At 46.1% G+C, this 17,545-nt stretch overlaps 1 protein-coding gene across 1 annotated transcript in view; it reads right to left on the bottom strand.

Moving 5' to 3' along the window:
- Window positions 1-326: 326 nt before the first annotated feature.
- LOC121156923 (limbic system-associated membrane protein-like) overlaps window positions 327-17,545 on the bottom strand; it is a 40,514-nt gene continuing 23,295 nt past the window's right edge. Inside the window, exons 6-7 of the mRNA XM_040980906.1 lie at window positions 5,727-5,759; window positions 327-768 (exon numbers count right to left, since the gene is read on the bottom strand). Coding sequence (XP_040836840.1) covers window positions 671-768; window positions 5,727-5,759 — 131 coding nt within the window. The 3' untranslated portion in view covers window positions 327-670. The remainder of the gene's footprint in view (window positions 769-5,726; window positions 5,760-17,545) is intronic.

Raw genomic sequence — 17,545 nt, 5'->3', positions numbered from 1 at the left:
GGGGGCCGTGGAGCTGGGAGTACTGCGAGTACTGGGGGTTACTGGGAATGGGGGCGGGTCCGGGGAAATGGAACACACTGCAGGGAGAGTGGGTGGTCTTGAAAGCTGGAGAGAGAGTGGTGGCAGGTGAGAGCCCAGCCCAGGATCCCACTGAGAGTCAGCAATGGCTATGAGTCAGCTCAAAGGAAAAACAGAGGAAGATTATGTAAATATAAACACCAAAGGCAAAACCTATTTTTTTTTTTCCTCACAGATGGAAAAAAAAAAGATGAAGGAAGGAAGGAAGGAAGGATAAAGTGTGCAGGGGGAGTTAGTGTCCACCTGGTTCTTCTGTACTTGTCCTGTATATAGATTTTTTTTTCACAACATCCGGATGTCCTCAGCAGGATGTAGTCTTTGCACTGCACTTGCTTGCTTAGTAGACATACACACATCATGCTAGCATTTTTCCCACTCTGAATTACACTCCAATTTTTATTGATAGACCTTAAAATTATTTTTAAATGCTGTATGTTCTTCTTGATTTTCTTAGCTCCCCTATCAGTTATAAACACACAAAGTTGTGAAATAAACGGCCTCCCCCCATCTCACTCTTTCTCTCTCTCTGTATCCCGTGTGACGCTTTTTTGTGTGTTTTTTTTTTAAATTATATTTAAACTTTTTAATTCTATTAACATTTGCTGAGAAGGCAGAGCAGAGATGCTGCCAGCAGCCACAGTGGTACGGCCAGGCTGATGGATCCATTTATTCCTCTCACCGAGCCAGGTCCTGCAGAGGGGAAGAGGAGAGAGAAGAGAGAAGAGTTACATCCTGCAGCCAGTTATGCTCGCTTAGCTGCTGCCACTGCCGCTGCTGGTGTCAGAGGCGGGGCCCAGCCACGTATGGGGGTCTCCATGAGTGCAGCCCACAAAAGGCCCTAACCCTTCCTCAGAGTCTTCTCCACCCCAAGCTATAAGTTTCTTAAGTGGTAGATTTGGTGGAAACACCTCTAATATGAAAAGCTCTGGTTGGGAGAATCCCCAGGCTGGCTGTTCCCAGTGGATCTGGAGGTGCTGAAGGTCCCTGTCCCCCCCGCCACTCCCCCGCCCTCCCGCCCGTCTCCTCTTGAACACTCTGTTCTGGTCAGCACACGTTGAGATTCCAAGCACTGGTGTAGCTGCCGCAGGAGCCAGACCTCAGCTCTTCCTGCTGCTTCCTCATGACCTCTCCATCAATGAAACATGCAGCAAACCAGTGACTCTGGTATCTCAGGAGAGAATGATGGGATGGGGAAGAAGATAGTTTTAAAATAAAACGAATGCCCGTGTGTTACCTTAGAAGCAGAGAACTGCCAACATGGCGTACACTTGCAAGGGGCATCTTGCTCAAACTACTCATTTGTCAATTTGAAAATCAGATACCCAACACAAATTAGGCAAACCTCGAGAAGAGTGGAAACAAGTCTAAACCTGGAGCAGAACTGGAATTTCAGGCTGCCCGGGCCTGGCATGGGGTTTGGAGTTTCCTGCTGCTGCTAAATGTGGACATGATGAGGGAGATGTGATGTGGGCCTCCAAGGGAGAGTGGGGTGGAGAGGAAGGTGGAGAAGGGCGGATTGTTCAGTCTCTCTTGGAAAGAGAAGGTGCGAGTTGGGATGTGTAGGCCCATGCAAGACCTTGTCTCCTATGCTTTCCACGTTTCAGTTTTTCCTTTTCTATAGTTTTCCGGAAAAAGTAAATATTTTAGTATTTTTTTTCATCAGATGCTTTTATAACCACACACTTCAACAAGATGTTCAAAGGAGTAAGTGGTGTGACTAGACTTAGCAGCTATTTTGAGGTTCTGAGGACATTTATCCAAGTGTGTGTGTGTTTATACTATGATGTCTTTCAAGTGCAATGGAAGTGTCCTCCAGGAAGTGATACTCTCCCCCAGTATTATCTACACACACACCAGACCAGAGGGAATAAACAGGAAAAAAGCATTCAAGATTGTATGCCAATCTACATTTTATGTAAATAATGAAAACTACCACAAAATGAAGCATAACCTACAAAAGAATGCTGTTGATGATTTACACGGCCACGGCCATGAGGCCAGTGCTCTCCTGGAGGGAGCAAACTCTGATGGTCGTGTGAATGACCATGGTGAGCTACCGGAGGCCTGTGGAGCCTCACATGCACTACAGGTTTGCCCCACATGCAGGCAGAGGCACTGGGGTTTGAACAGGTGTCTGGCTGCATGGCCCTTGTCTATCACCACTACACAGTGGCATTCCGCCATGAAGATGAGCCTCTTCATGCTGCTGAGTCTCTGGTCAGACATTCAGCAAATGAAATGTGGGTTTGACTAAACAATGGCCTGCAAGAATATAACCTACAAGGAAACATCCAGTGTATCCACAAAAATGACTTCCAATCAAATAAAAAACTATGGACCAGAATGACATTTTGGCAATCTAGTACAAGCATTTAAAACACTGCTTAATAAAAATATGAACGCATTCAAATGCTAATCAGCAGAAGTACTGTGCAAAAGGCTATTTATCTGTGAAGGAATGGAAATAGAAAAAAGTTACTTAGCTAATTCTCTAACTTTCTAAATGGCTACAGGATGTTAACGAAAAGCACGTTAGTTACCTTCTTGAGGAGTTCAAGATGATTTAATCTGCATACAGCACCTGCCACAAGACAGCTGCCTCAGCGCTGCAGGCCAGGTGTCCTCAGGTTTAGCCCAGAACCCTTCCTGATCCCCTATCTCATGTCTTCCCCACTCCCCATTTTGGGGCTTTCACAGTCTGTGAGTGGCAATGGCCCTGGGTGTCTGTCCTGCAAGCAATGCTAGTTTCCCATGTTTTTCATCCTCTGTGTGCATTCAACGGCATGAGATTCTGCACTCATGCGCTTATGTTAATGAGTGCTTCAACACCGGGACACAGTGGAGTTAAAGCACTGTGTGGTCCGCGTTAGAGTACTGAGAAACATGTTTTTTTTTTAGGAAGAATCCAATTCTGCTTATTTCATAGTTTCATTTCTGGTATGAGGATAAGGTAGGTTTCCTTTTTTCCCCTACATCCTGGAGCTGAGAAATCTTACCTCATTGGAATTACCATAACTATCTGACAAATGCAAAGCCTCATCATTGAGAGATACGTGCATATGACGCTCATGGGACATAACTATTAAGGGAAAGTAGTCACAGATTCTGAAACGTTTTGCACCAAAGTAACATCTTTCAAGTACATGTTTCTCGAACTTTTTGAAGGACCCACACTGTGGCCTGGATAAACATACTCATGGGTAACATTCTTCCTAATTTCCATAAGCCTGTACCTATGAATGTATATTCTATATGATGCTCATGCACGCATTTATGACACAGGCATGTATTATCAGACCTTTAGTACTCATAATTCTGAATTAACTGTTATTTGCACTTGCTACTCTGTTACTATAGGGAATCTTGGTATGGGTAAGTTGGTGATGTTTAATTTTTTCCTAGATAGTATTGTAGTTGAAATACATATTTTTGTAACTGATAAAAATATCTCTAACCTATAAATTATGAAGTGCTCTCATACAGCCATTGTGCTTCCATGATTTGGCTTTTCTGGTTGTTTTTCAGAGTAACTAAATATACTTGAAAAAAAATGGAAGGGCAAACAGGTGATGAGTGGGGAACCATCACAAGTGTGTTTGCAATTAGAGACACGTGTAACTACATAGGAGACTACTTCAGTTAATGGCCAGTTCAGAGTAGAATCATCAGTTAAGTCATTAATTATGTTTCAGTTCATAGTTCTAAAATTTCTGCTTATTTGTGGAAATGCAAATGATAAATCTTATTTCCCACACCAGATGGCCAGGCTCAGCAAGTGCTTTCATACACTGACAGATATAATGAAAGCAAGAGTCTGCAAACATAAATTAGCTTTAAGAATAGACGGGCAAATAGAGCCACAATTCAAAAATTTGCTGCCTGTTTCTCATATAACAGACAAAAAAACATATCTTGGTATTTAACCACATTTCTATATGTGTGTATGTGTGTGTGCACTGATGTGTTAGGAATGTGGTAAACACGCACTGAGTTGTAGCATTGTCATCATCACCCCGGAAGTGTGGATCACAAAAGGGGGTAAAATCTCCAGCCTCAGGGAGAGGTGTTGGTTTGCGAACTGGGTCGAGGCTTTTAATGACTGTACAGCTGCACCGGGGCAGAGGTGACGATTCTCGACTCTGGAGTGGAAAAGTAAGAGTCTCGGGGCTGAGGCTGGGTGGTGCTCTGTCAGGGCGATGCTCACACAGGGAGCAGGCGGCCTTAGCTGTGATGCCTAAAACACCTTGAAAACTGAGAAGTACAAGTGTGAGCCAGAGCTCATTGATAACATCTTTCAATAAAATATCAAACCAAAGACACAGGAATTTTTCAACATCTACTTTAGTAATCATGCTTGGAGACACTTTGTAACTCAAGTTTGGCCATCACTTTTCTTTGGCTCCTTTGGAATTCTTAAGGGTCATTTTCTGAATTTACTACTAGATCCTTCCAAACAATCATGAACTGTGGCCTGTGCATCCTTGGGCAGTGCGCCCTACTCCTGGGATAGGGTGGGAATGTCCAACTTTGAGGGGCAGGAGAGCATTGGTGTGGCACTGCAGAGGCAAATGCAGACTAGACTCTAACTTCCATCCATTTATACAGCAGGTGAATTTTTAAGTTGATGAGTTTGTGTGGTGCATACATGATACGACTACAACCAAATGGCCCTTGGCAGAAAAAAAAGAAGCTTCGCACCCTTGCAAGGAATGCAGTTCAATCACAATGTTATCCCTGTACAGAGGTCAGTCAAAACAACAGACATTCCAGAAGAGTCTGAATTCTTTAGGGATGATTGGATAACTGAGGATATAACAAAAATCTAAACAATTTCTAATGCAAATATCTTAACTAAATCCAACAAATTAAAACAATAATCTGTAGAATCTCCAAAATATCTTCTCTTGCAGTATTTTCTAAATGTGTCCAAGGCGCCTGGGTGTCCTGGGAAGCCATTTATAAAGGGGAGCTCTGTGATAAGCCCGACTCTGGTGCCACCTGCTGTCCATCCTCTGCCAGTGCAGCTTTCTCTGCTGCAGGAATGAAGGAATGTCTTACTGTTCCCTGCTAGAGCGATTCCTCTCCTAAGTGACAAAATGTCCGTGATCTCTGAGGCTTCCGGACATTGGAATGACCGAAGTGGATAAGAATTTGTTTTGGTGATTGAGAATGATTTGGGTTGTCTTGCTCCTTCTGAGACCCAAGAAGGAAGATACGTTTTTACAAGACAATCGCCAGCCGGAAGGGGACCACAGGATTTATAGGGGGCCTATGTAGTCGCACATGTGGCATGACTCTAGGGACGAGTCCTGTTGGGGATGGCGATCTTCTGAGATGGTAAGGGGGCACGCCATAATAAGCAAGTGCTTGCGTTTCACGGAAAGTTTGGCCTGGTTTGTACTTCTTAGGTATGCTAGAGTGTAACTTGCGCAGTTCCAAGGACTTAAAACATCAGTAACCACCTAAAGTCAAAAAAAAGTCATGGGTTGGGTGAAGCACTTTTTGAAAAACAAAGAAGTTCACAATTTGGAAGAGAATAATACCAACTGTGGGAGAGAAACGACTGAACTAAGTTCAAGCGTACAAGACCACAATATGCTACTTCGAAATAGAAACACATAGAAGAAAATTGGAAATGATCACCATACCTTGTTGCTTGAAGTGCACGGTGGTGCCAATTTCTAAAAAAGAAACATTCAGCAAAACAAACAAACAAACAAACAAAAAACCACTTTATCACTTGTGAATAAAAGGCAGGCAATTTGGCACTCTCCACTGAAAGGACAATGAAACACGAGACAGAAAGAAATTGAATAGAAATGGATGCAGAAAGAAGCAGAAAGACAGAGATGTCCTGCTTGAAACAACTGTTCTGAGGTTGGATATGGCAAAAAGTTGACTGCAACTACAAAGCCTCAATGCTACATGTCACGTGGGCAGGGGGTGAGGACAAGAGCTCTGTCTAATGGAGGGGGAACTTGCGCTTGATTGCAAGATGCTGGAAGCGTGGCATGTCTCGTGGCCCCGTTCTTATTCTGCCATTTTTGTCCCTAGTTCACCCTCCTCAAGCCAATCCAACTTTCCTTTCTTCTTCTGACAGGTTCCATTCACTCTGGCTCGAAAACCCTTCCACCTGCTGTTTTATCTGCTAAGAATATTCTTCGCCCGGAAATTGAACTTCTTACTTCACAATCTTCATTCATACTCTGGCTGAAATGTCACCCACCCCGGGACTCTTGCATCGCATCCTCCACAGTAAGTAACCCTTTGTTCTGGTTTACAAATCTACAAAGCGCTTATCTGAACTTGGTATCATGGAAGTCTTTCATTGGCTTCCATGCTGCCAGTTTGTCCGTTCTATCAGAAAGCAAAAGCGTGCCGCCTGTTTTCACAGCACGTGTCTCACCAGGCTCAAAGCCCTCATGCCTGGCAGGTAGTTAATGCATATGTGACAAATGTATCAATTAACCTTAGAGTTGGTGGAGTACGTCTTGATCAAATACTTGGATTTTCTTTTCACTATCCTTTTTAAAGGAACCACAATAATCTGGAATCTTTAAAAGTAATATGTAAAAGTTGCATGCACATACTTTGAATCTCAGGACCAACTCGATGGTTGCTTGCTCTGGGATCTCACACTGGCTAGAGGACACAGCTTGTCCTCTGTGACCACCGGTATACATCCCTGCATTCCCATGGAGGTGAAACGCCTAGCCCCCAGCTACATGTGAGGGGAACGTCTGGCCACCCGAACGTCCTGCTTGGAATGCGTTCGGCCTGTTTCTTGTGGCTTGCGAGACAATGATCCAGACCCTGCATGTGCGTTTCCCCGACATCTTACAGACCCACAAGTCCTCCCTGGGGCTGTGTGGGGCCACATGTCCTCTGCCACGGCGCTCATGACACAGTGCCGGTGCTTCCGGAAGTCCTCCCATTCAGCTTGCAGGAACTCTGCCTTCCTCGCGCACAGAAAGCGGAGTCCTGTTATTGTAAGCTCTGCCTTCCCTCACTGCACTCGTCTCGGGTTTAATTCAAGGGTATCTGTCTGATGCTTGGGTTAGTCAGTGTTCTTCAGGGAGCTCGGAGTTCACCGGCTGAGACCATCACTATGTAATGCCGAAGCCCAGCCAGTGCGTGGCAGGCCCTTTGCATGCACCACGGCTAAGAAAGAAGTTCTAGAATCACAAAACTCTAAGGAAAAGGAACATAACCCCAGAACACCTGTGACCTACAAAAACAGGCAAAACAAGAATGACAATCTGACTAAATTCCTTATTATCTGATTTTGCACAAAGAGGGTCTCTAGTCAAATCTACAAGGTTTCCAAACTTCCAGGATTACCAAAGTTGGCCATAAGAGACCCTCAAAGATGGCTGCATGTTTTGACATATTTACGATGGGTACAAGGAAGGGTACAACTGCCCTAGTGCTGAAGTCCAAGCATTTTTGCTACGATTTAGCGTTAGCAAAACTGGTGCCATCTGGGCTACTGCCAGACTGGACCTGCAGATAAGGATGGTTCCTAAATGGCCTCCCAGCCTCAATTTATGTGTGTGTGTGTGTGTGTGTGTGTGTGTGTGTGTGTGTGTGTCCTTGTGTATGTATGTGATGAGGGCTAAATGAAGCTCAGGTACACTTCTGGCACCTTCCGTGATGTTCCTGGAGTGCATTAATGACTAAAACACTCCGCAAGTTCACACAGAAGGCTTAAGGAAGGATTTTGCTCTGCCAACAATTGATGCCACGCTCACCCCAGAAAAGAAGCCAGGCTCTGCCGAGATCCAGCACCTTGGTCTGTGCTGTGGGCAGCCTTTTCCCCCACTGCACCACCTTAATGTTCTTTCGTGGACCTGTTGTGGTGCCTTTTCAGCATGAGCCATTGCCTTGGAATGGGAGAGAGGCCTGGCGGAGGAGGAGGTCACACTAATGGGAGCGAGAGGAGGACCAGAGGCAGAGCTGTGGGTGCAGCTCAGGACTTCAGGCCGTCTGGCCACAGTCCACTCCTTTCTTGTGCAGTACCTGGCCGGGCCGCTTCAGTGCACGCAGACCCCTCTGCTTCCCATGTGACCCCCAAGCCAGGGACGCAGCCCAGGACTGACTGGAAGAGCTCCGGTCACGTGCAAAGTGCAGCTCTCCTATTTCTGCATCATCTTGTGTCATCTTCGAGGACATCATGGGCCGCAGAGGGTGGATCCTTTTTACCCAAAGGATCCAAGTCGCTGTGGGACTGCCCGCTGGCAGAGGCCATTGGGTACCCCCAGCTTCACTTTGGGTCTTGCGTTTCTGTGAACAGTTCTGAGCGTTGGTCTAGGAACCTGAAACGGGGAGGTCAGGTCATGAATGCATCAGCTGGACAATGTCTAACGTCTGGGCCCAGCGCAGTAGCCTAATGGCTAAAGTCCTCACTTTGCATTCGCCAGGATCCCATATGGGTACTAGCTAGTATTGCAGCGGCCCAGTTTCCCACCCCTGCTCCCTGCTTGAGGCCTGGGAAAGCAATTGAGGATGGCCCAGAGCCTTGGAACCCTGCTCCTGCATGGGAGATCCAGAAGAGGTTCTGGGCTCCTGGCTTCAGATCAGCTCAGTTGCAGCTATTGTGGTGACTTGGGGATTGAATCAATGGATAGATCTTCCTCTCTGTATATCTGACTTTTTTATCTTTAATAAAAAAAGAAAATGTCGGGCCCAGCGCGGTGGCGCAAGTGGTTGGGGTCCTCGCCTTGCACACTCGGGATCCCATATGGGCGCCGGTTCTAATCCCGGCAGCCCCGCTTCCCTTCCAGCTCCCTGCCTGTGGCCCGGGAAAGCAGTCGAGGACGGCCCAAAGCTTTGGGACCCTGCACCCGCGTGGGAGACCCGGAAGAGGCTCCTGGCTTCGGATCGGCATAGTATCGGCTGTTGCGCTCACTTGGGGAGTGAATCATCGGACGGAAGATCTTCCTCTCTGTCTCTCCTCTCTGTATATCCGCCTTTCCAATGAAAAAATAATAAAAATAAATCTTTTAAAAAAAAAGAAAATGTCTAACTGCTCCCGCCTCAGCTTCATCGTCTGAAGAATGGGTGAATGTGGCGCTCATAAATCCGTGCCCCAGGAGCGGGCATCTGGCACAGGGCACGGTTGCTGCTGGGATGCCGCCAGCTGATTTCAGTGACTGTGGGATTCAGTGGTGGCTCCACTCCAGATCTAGCTTCCTGCTCATCCTGGCAGGGCAGGACTCCGGTAGCTGGGCCTGTCCCACCCTGTGGGGCACACAGTTCCAGGCTGCCAGGAGATGGAAAACCTTTCTCTGTAAATTCTATCGCAGCAATGTAATACAGAAAACATGAGCAAATTCTGTCCCACACGAGTGATTGGCAACACACCGACAAGGCTGCGTTCCACTCAGCACGGGACCAGCAACGAGCCGTCGCTCCCCGGAGAGCCACTGCCATGGACTTGGCTTACAATTGCCCATTCTAGTTTTGTTTTAAGGTTTATTATTTTTATTGGAAAGGCAGATATACAGAGAGGAGGAGAGAGAGAGAGGAAGATCTTGCATCCAATGATTCACTCTCCAAGTGGCTACAATGGCTGGTGCTGTGCTGATCTGAAGCCAGGAGCCAGGAACTTCCTCCAGGTCTCCCACGCGGGTACAGGGTCCCAAGGCTTTGGGCCGTCCTCAACTGCTTTCCCAGGCCACAAGCAGGGAGCTGGACAGGAAGTGGGGCTGCTGGGATTAGAACCAGTGTCCATATGGAATCCTGGTGTGTTCAAGGTGAGGACCTTAACTCCTATGCTATCGCGCTGGGCCCGAGTTGCCCATTCTAAATGGATCTCTCACATGAGGCACAGACACTCCATATTCATTATATGGAGAGTAAATAAAATGATATAAAACAATACCAAATATCTTACTTTCTGAATATCAGCATAATATGTTTGTTTGAAATATCCTTAGAAAGCAAACTAAACAGCTAAAGTTTTACGTATGCTTTCCTGTTTCTGTAACAGGTGAACTTCTTTGTACAACGCTAAAGATGTTAAAATTTGAAATTCTGTTTGTTTGCATAAGAGACTGGAGTGCTGCTGTTGTGCGTACTCTGCTATGGCAACAGGCTCTTTGAAAACGTGGTTTCGTGCTGCCATCTTGTGGTCACAGAGAGACATAATTTTATACGCTCTTGAAAACCACCACCTTTGTCCACAAGGTGGCAATAGTGGGAGAAACTGTCGGACTCAGGAACTGGAAGGAATGTTATTTGTTAAGGGGTCCTTCCTGTCATTGGAGGTGAAAGGAAAAACAAACAAACAAAAACTTAATTTGGTCATTAATAAGTTAAAACGATCTGCTGTTTGTAATGAAAAGGTGATCTCATGTTTTTTATTTGAAACAAAATCACCACAATTTCTATTCAAACATTACCTGGGGGCCTGGTGCGACAGCCTAGCAGTTAAAGTCCTCGTCTTGAATGCGCCAAGATCCAGTATGGTAACCCGGCAGCCCCGCTTCCTGTCCAGCTCCCTGCCTGTGGCCTGGGAAAGCAGTCGAGGATGGCCCAAAGCCTTGGGACCCTGCACCCGCGTGGGAGACCTGGAGGAAGCTCTGGGCTCCTGGCTTCGGGTTGGCTCAGCTCCAGCCAGTGAAGCTAAGTGGGGTGTAAATCAGTAGATGGGAGATCTTCCTTTCTGTCTCTCTTCTTCTCTGTATATATATGCTTTCCCGATAAAGATAAATAAAATCTTTAAAAAAAATAACAAACATTACCCAGGACTTGTAGTCTTTATAACTTTGAAGAAAACTTCTCAACCACATACTGCTCTTGCTTCAGCAAATCCCCTGAACAAGGAGACTTGACAGTTCAGGCCAAAAGTCTGCTGTAAGAAGATAAATCTGCAAGCACAGAGAGTCCGACACCTTGGAGGGTTCCCACAGTGACCTGGCAGTCTCTGCCAGCATTGCCACGTGCTGGGATGTTCCCGTAGGAGTGGTGCGCACACAGAGGCAGTGCGGACTTTTAGCAGGCAAGCTCCTCTTTTTCTAATTTATGCCGATCCGTCTTTGACTTGTAACTTCCAGGTTCTGTCTGGTCATGTTAGCCAAACCTGCGTCAGTACTAACAGGTTCTGCCTCTCCTTAGCACACTCTCCCGGCTCACCACCAGTTCGCCTCGAGCTGGTGGCCTGACCGAGTGGCAGGTGTCGGAGCACAGGCATGTGGGAAGGGATGACCGCCTCCGGCACGGCCCTCGCCCGGACCCCGTGTAAGGGGCGTCTCTGTGAAAGCTGAGTAGTCCATCTCTCTCCACCCCACCTTCTGCCTTCAAAATAAAAATCATATGTGAGAACCATCCTCATAACAAATGTAAATGTAAACTCTGAAAAACCCAGCTTCTCTTTTGCTCAAATGCCAACGAGACATATCCTCCCGGTAACATCTCTCAGGAAACGGCATTTGTCAACACTGCGGAGTGTTTCAAAGCAAGGAGATGCTACACTGGAAACTCCAGAGCCCCTGGGCGGCTCCCTTCCACGCTCCCGGCAAGCTTGCATCTCTCCGGAACACGATGTTAGGGGTGAAGCCATAACACAATTGTTCGCGAATCGATTTTCAGTGCTTGGACACTTGACCCTTGGTGACTGGCTTCTCGCCCTCTGTGTAAGAATTCATCCCCATTAACAGTTAGGACCTCTGAGTTTTAGGGTTTATATTTGCATAGTCCTATTGCCAAGGTGTTTCCTTAAAGATTAAATGGCTCATTTTTTAACCTACCACAGCCATGTAAGCAGAGATAAACTGGTTTTGTCCCACTGTTTCTATCAGGCCAGTATTGAAGTGGTGAGAATTTGGGAACAACATGGCAGAAGTTGGCGTTAGCACTTGGTAAGTTAAGCCACTGCCCGCAACACAAGCACCTGTGCTGGGGCCCTGGCTCGTGACCTGGCTGATGCAGCTGCAATCCAGTTTCCTGCTGAAGCACCAGGGAGAGCAGGGGAAGGTGGCCCCAGGGCTTGGGCCCTGCCTCCACGTGGGGACCCTGGATGGAGCGCCAGGCTGCGGCGTCCGCCTGACCCAGCCTTTAGTGCCCACCTGGGGAGGCAGGCAGTAGGTAGACGATCTCTTTCTCTCTGTGTTTGTCTCCTCTCTCCCTTTAACTCTGCCTTGCAAATAAAGAAAATAAACCTTTAAGAAAAAGGAAAATAATGGGGTTTTCGTGGAATCACTGAGAAAGCACAGTATGACCAGTAGTCATTTTTTGTTGGTAAAAGGATGCCTTTCATGGGTCCAAGCTCAACACGGATCTCCTCCTTCTCTTTCCTGGAAAGTGGGAGTGTGCGATGGCATTCAGGTTTGTTAAGAAGACGATTGAAGAAGCACGGGTGAGTGGCTGATGTGCCTCTGGCTCTGCCGTGCTGGTGTAGCGCAGCAGGGTCGGCGTGCCCCAGGGAACTGCACAATCCTGTCTTCTGCATTGTATTTATTTGTTTGTTTATTCCTAAGAATTATAAAAGCCTCATGACTATTGTGGATTACAAGGGTGGACCTGCCTAAGGATTCCATTTTCAAAGCCACACTTTGAGAGCCCGTCATTGCTTTCTCAGTGGCGTGTCCACTCAGCAACACTGGGAAGCAGCAGCTTCCATTCACACATGCTGCTCGAGTTTCTTTGACTATAGCAAAGCAAAGCTTGGTGGCTCCTGTTGGGACTGCTAGAGCTTTTGAAAGCAACATACCTGAACCTCATGTTTGTGTCCTTAGCTCGCAGGTGCACCACTACGCTTACAGCTGGAAGAACATATTACAGTGGCCGAGAGAAGGAAGGATGTCTCTCATCTCATCATATTAGTAAAGGGGAAACTGGCCTCGCTCAGCTGGACATGAGCCCAAGGTAATCCTACATTTTGATTTTAAGTATCTTTTAGATGGATCAGCTCTTGCATTTGATTGTAACCAAAAATGAGCTTCATTTTTTTTTTTCCTGTTTGGAAGTCAAGAAGATGTAGAGTGGGGTAAGCTTAACATTGCCACCTTAGACTTAGGTGCCATCTCCTTGTTGAAAGAAGTCCAAACTCAGGTAGACATTTCCTCCAGATGAACTAACGTGAGCCTCCTATCTGAACATGCGCATTTCACCCATAGTTCCTGCTCGGGATTCTGGCCTCAGTGCCAGCCCTGGGAGGTGGCAAGCAGGTCAGCAACTTGGACTGCAGTTCTGGCCCCGGGACTAACACCAGCCATGCCCTGGCTCTTTCAGTCATGTGGGGAGTAAACACAATAATTGGAATGCTCTCTCTTCCTCCCTCTTTGATTCTCAAATAAATGACTTTTTTTTTTTAAGTTCTGAAAACAAATAAGCCTGACCTAAACAATGATGGCATAATTACCTAGAATATATGACTAAAATTTTGGAACCTCACCCTGTAGTGTCAGCAATCAGATGACCGAACTTTTTATAACCCAAGCGTTCTATAATGAAAAAAGAAAAATGCCATTTTCAATAAATACTTGCATTACAAAAGACAAACATCTAAAGGGGAAGTTTTAATACTGTATAATTTAGAGACCAAATATTCCCATACGGTCCACAGGGACTCCCAATCCTGAAGGGAGACAAGGTTCAACCAACAGCCTGAAAGAGTTTGAAGTGAGTTTGTGCCTACTGACACTTCAGGTACTGTAACTTGTAGCAAATCATGGAAACACTTTGCTCGGCCTTGGAGAAGACAGGAAACCCAGAGCATTTTTTGGTTTGTTTTAGAGTTTTCATTTATTTGAAGGATAGTCTGATAGAGAGAGCAACAAATGGGAAGAGATCCACCACCTGTGGGTTCATTCCCCAAATGGCCGTAGGGACCCCATCCCGGCCTCTCCCCGGGTGCAGGGCCTGAGTCATTGCATCACTGCAGTTCTTGTTGGCTGCCTTCCCAGGTGCATTAGCAGGAAGCTGGACCAGAGGTAGAGCAAACAAAACCCAAATCAGCATTCCTCTATGGGATGCTGGCATCACAGTAGCGTAGCCGGCTGTACGAGGCAAGCCCCCATCAGGTGTTTTAACTAGAACATTCTGTACTGCACTGACAGCTCTGACATTCAGACACAACTTTCTTTTATAATATACCAATGTTATGATGTCTGGATTATGCATGATCTTTATTCTTATAACTTCATATATTTTCAAAGTGGTTAACAGTAAGAACACTTTTCCTTTGTTGTCATAATATGAAACTGTTTGTATAAAGGAATCAATGACTTAAACCTAAGGGCAGGAAAATAATCACTTCCTGATATTTTGGCACCTGGCTGACAACATTCTAAGGAAACTCAATGCCCCCTCACATTTAAGTGGGTTGATAATATTATAGTAAAACAAAAAGTGCAGATGGGTAACACTTGATCTTATAAGGAACACGATGCTAACATGAAACAGCAATGCAAAGATGTATGGCTCTCTGGAGTCCTTCTGACCATGGGCCACATGTCCTAGGCCACTGTCCCATCATGCCGGGGGCCCACCTGGACTTGAACGATGTAGGGCTGTGCTCAGCAGCCACAGGGAATGTTGGGCAACACGCCCAACAGAGCCGGCCTCATTATGTCGCTGATGCCAGCTCAGCTTTCTCAAAGCAGGAGAGTTTCTTAGCCAGCCAGAGAGGTTTAATTTTTAATAATCAATGAATTAAAATGTTGGAGAATGCCTGAGGGGGCTAAGTTTAATAATCAAGGAGCTTCTCTCGGCTGGACTGTGTAACCCTGCGTTAGATTAGAAAACTCCAGGAGTAAAGAGATTTGCTTCAGCCGTCGGTGCAGGGACTCGGGCGCAGGCATGCTGTCTTCAACCTTCAGCAGTTTGTGACTCTGCCCTGGTGCCTAAAAAGCATCAGTTGCACCCATGGGTGCCATCCTGGTCCTCTGCGTCTTGTGGAAATTGAGGCCAGTTAGGATCACTTAGTTAACAGAATCCATCAGTCCCAAACCTACTCGGCTGTTCACAAAATAGAGATCTTACATGTCTGAGCATATGTCATTTTGCCTTCATTTCTCTGCCTCTCCAAAAAGATTCAAAAGACGGGTGTGGCTAGGTCACGAGAGGTTTTTGTACTTTCTGGTTTGACTCAATTTCCCACTGAATTTCAGATCCGATTTGAGACACATTTCCTAAATCCTACGAGCTGTGAGACCATCTTTAATCCATGTAATGTGCGTTTTCATTCTGTATGTTTCAAAATCAAAAGCATTCAAATTCCATGAAATGAAGTAACTGGTCTGTGGAATTTGAATGCAGAGATAACAAGTGCATTTGCGAGATTTCCTGGGGTTTAAAAGCTCCTGCTAGGAAGAAGACAGGGGATTAAAAACTGTGGGTCTGCTCCAGTTCACCCTGGCACCTGCCTTGGTGGCATTCACCACCAGTAGCCCCAACTTGGGAACTCAGCTTCCCTGAAGACCCTCTTCAATGGCTTCGTTTCCCCCAGGCTCCCTGCCTCCGTGACAGGGCTGGCTTATCTATTACACCTGCTCTCTCACTGCCTCGAAAGCGAACTCCTTACCCAGTTCTGGTGCAGTTCTGTGGCAATACAGGTGACTCCTTAGCCCTGATCCTCCTCCAACTAAAATAAAATCCTGCTAGAAAACCTCTCTGCTGGAAGGCTGCATGCTTTCTCTATACAGTCTGTGAGATGATAAGCTCAGAATATCCTCCAGAAAGCTCCCCCAACAGTGCTACCCACTGCACAGGGTGCAGCACACACGGCCGTCTAAAGCAGCCAACCAATGCTCATCTTTGTCCTACCAATGTGGTAGAGTTGGAAAGGGACTGATACTTCTCCTTTAACTCCACTGGGGTTATCACTTTTTTTTGTTTTGCTTTTTCCGTTGAACCAGACCGTTAATGCAGGTGTGGAAGGAAGAGGTCATTAGGGGAACATTTTTTTATAGGTTTAAAAGTTAATGAGATTTTATGTTGAAGTGCCATCATTTATATTCTTTGTGGGATCTAGAGTTTTGTATGTACTGCTCTTCCTCTTCCTTCCTGTTAGACTTGACTTTCCTGAGTAGCCCAGCCTAACTGGTGTGCCCTGGTCTGCTCTGTTCATCCCTAGGTACCCTTGCAGGTGTTGTAACATGGGCTTCAGCAAGTTCAGTGTGGAGACTTGATGCTTCATGTGGTCTGTAAATGCTATTGGTTCACAGGCTACCCCTGTCTGCTCTCCAGTCAACCCAAAGACCCGCATCTGAGCTAGGCTGCTAGAGCATTTTTTTTCTTTTTAGTAAATGTATAATGTCATCAAAGTTTTGTATATTATGAAATAATCCAACCAAGGGCAAACATCTGCTTTAACTTCCTGTTGGAACCTTGGGCTCTTTCTTGTGTTCCTAATGACTGGAAATCATACAGAAAAGAAAGTAAGAATTCTAAAAGAATCTTTATGAAGCAAAGGCAAAGCAAGTGGAGAGTACGTACAGATGCAGAACCAGAGTCCCACACTCAGTGCATTAGAATGGTAGGATCTGGCCCTCAAGGGGAGCTCACGTCCCCTGAGTCAGATCCCTCAGCCTTTCACAGTGCTGCCTCCCTTACCCCATCGGCAGTGAGGAACTTACCTGTGGTATGGAACTCCAAGGGGAAAAATAAATTTCCCCAAATCCTCTAGCTTGCAACTTAGCACAGAGGCGCAAGTTAGTATTTGGTTGGTTGGTTCTTCCTCCCTCCCTCCCTTTCTCTTAAGAAAAAACAAGTTAGAATGATCAAGTTCGCAACATAGGACATGGCTGGGAATGCTTGATGATACACAAGTTAAAAAGCATGGCAGAGATGGGAACACTTAATCCTGGCACAGCTCTCTTCCACTGCTTTGACTGCCCCTCCTTATCCACAAGGTGTTCCAGAGGCCTCTGAGGGAGTTAAGCTCTAATGGAACTTCAAGGTTTAGAAGGCGGATAGGCTACTCAGAATCCTTAAGATGGGTATGGGGCAGAAAAAAGACAAGGCATGGACAAATGGCTAGGATTTATTTCTCTGCTTATGCTCATGGTCATGTCCAAGAAGCAAGCTCATGTGTGTGTTAGGTGTGATGTCTGGGCAGTAGGCACACAGATTTGTACGTGCTAAAGTCTAGGTGGTAAGCACATGTATGTACTAGAGGTAATATCTAGGTGAGCACATGTGTAAGATAATGGTACTTTCTACTTTATACATGTAGCTTACATGTATAGTAGACATCATGTCTGGGTGGTAAGCATGAGGCACTGCTCTTAAATGGTCAGTGCTGTGATAAATGGATCAGTGTTTGTCTCACCATAGCACGATTAGGAAGCCTGGCAAATGACTTGCAAGGTGTGGGCTCCCACTTTGCTGTGGTGGGGACGAGCTGATGTTTCTCAGTAGAGCCTCACTGAGTAGTCACCTACTCCCATCATGCATCTGTTAATATGAATACCTCGAATTGGAAACCACACTCACAGTATCATGCTGTGCCCTGACTCGGCAG

Source organism: Ochotona curzoniae, unplaced genomic scaffold, assembly GCF_017591425.1.
Source record: "Ochotona curzoniae isolate NIBS_2020 unplaced genomic scaffold, NIBS_Ocur_1.0 contig_3498, whole genome shotgun sequence".
NCBI classification, from domain to species: domain Eukaryota; kingdom Metazoa; phylum Chordata; class Mammalia; order Lagomorpha; family Ochotonidae; genus Ochotona; species Ochotona curzoniae.
This window is presented reverse-complemented; position numbering and strand designations above follow the sequence as displayed.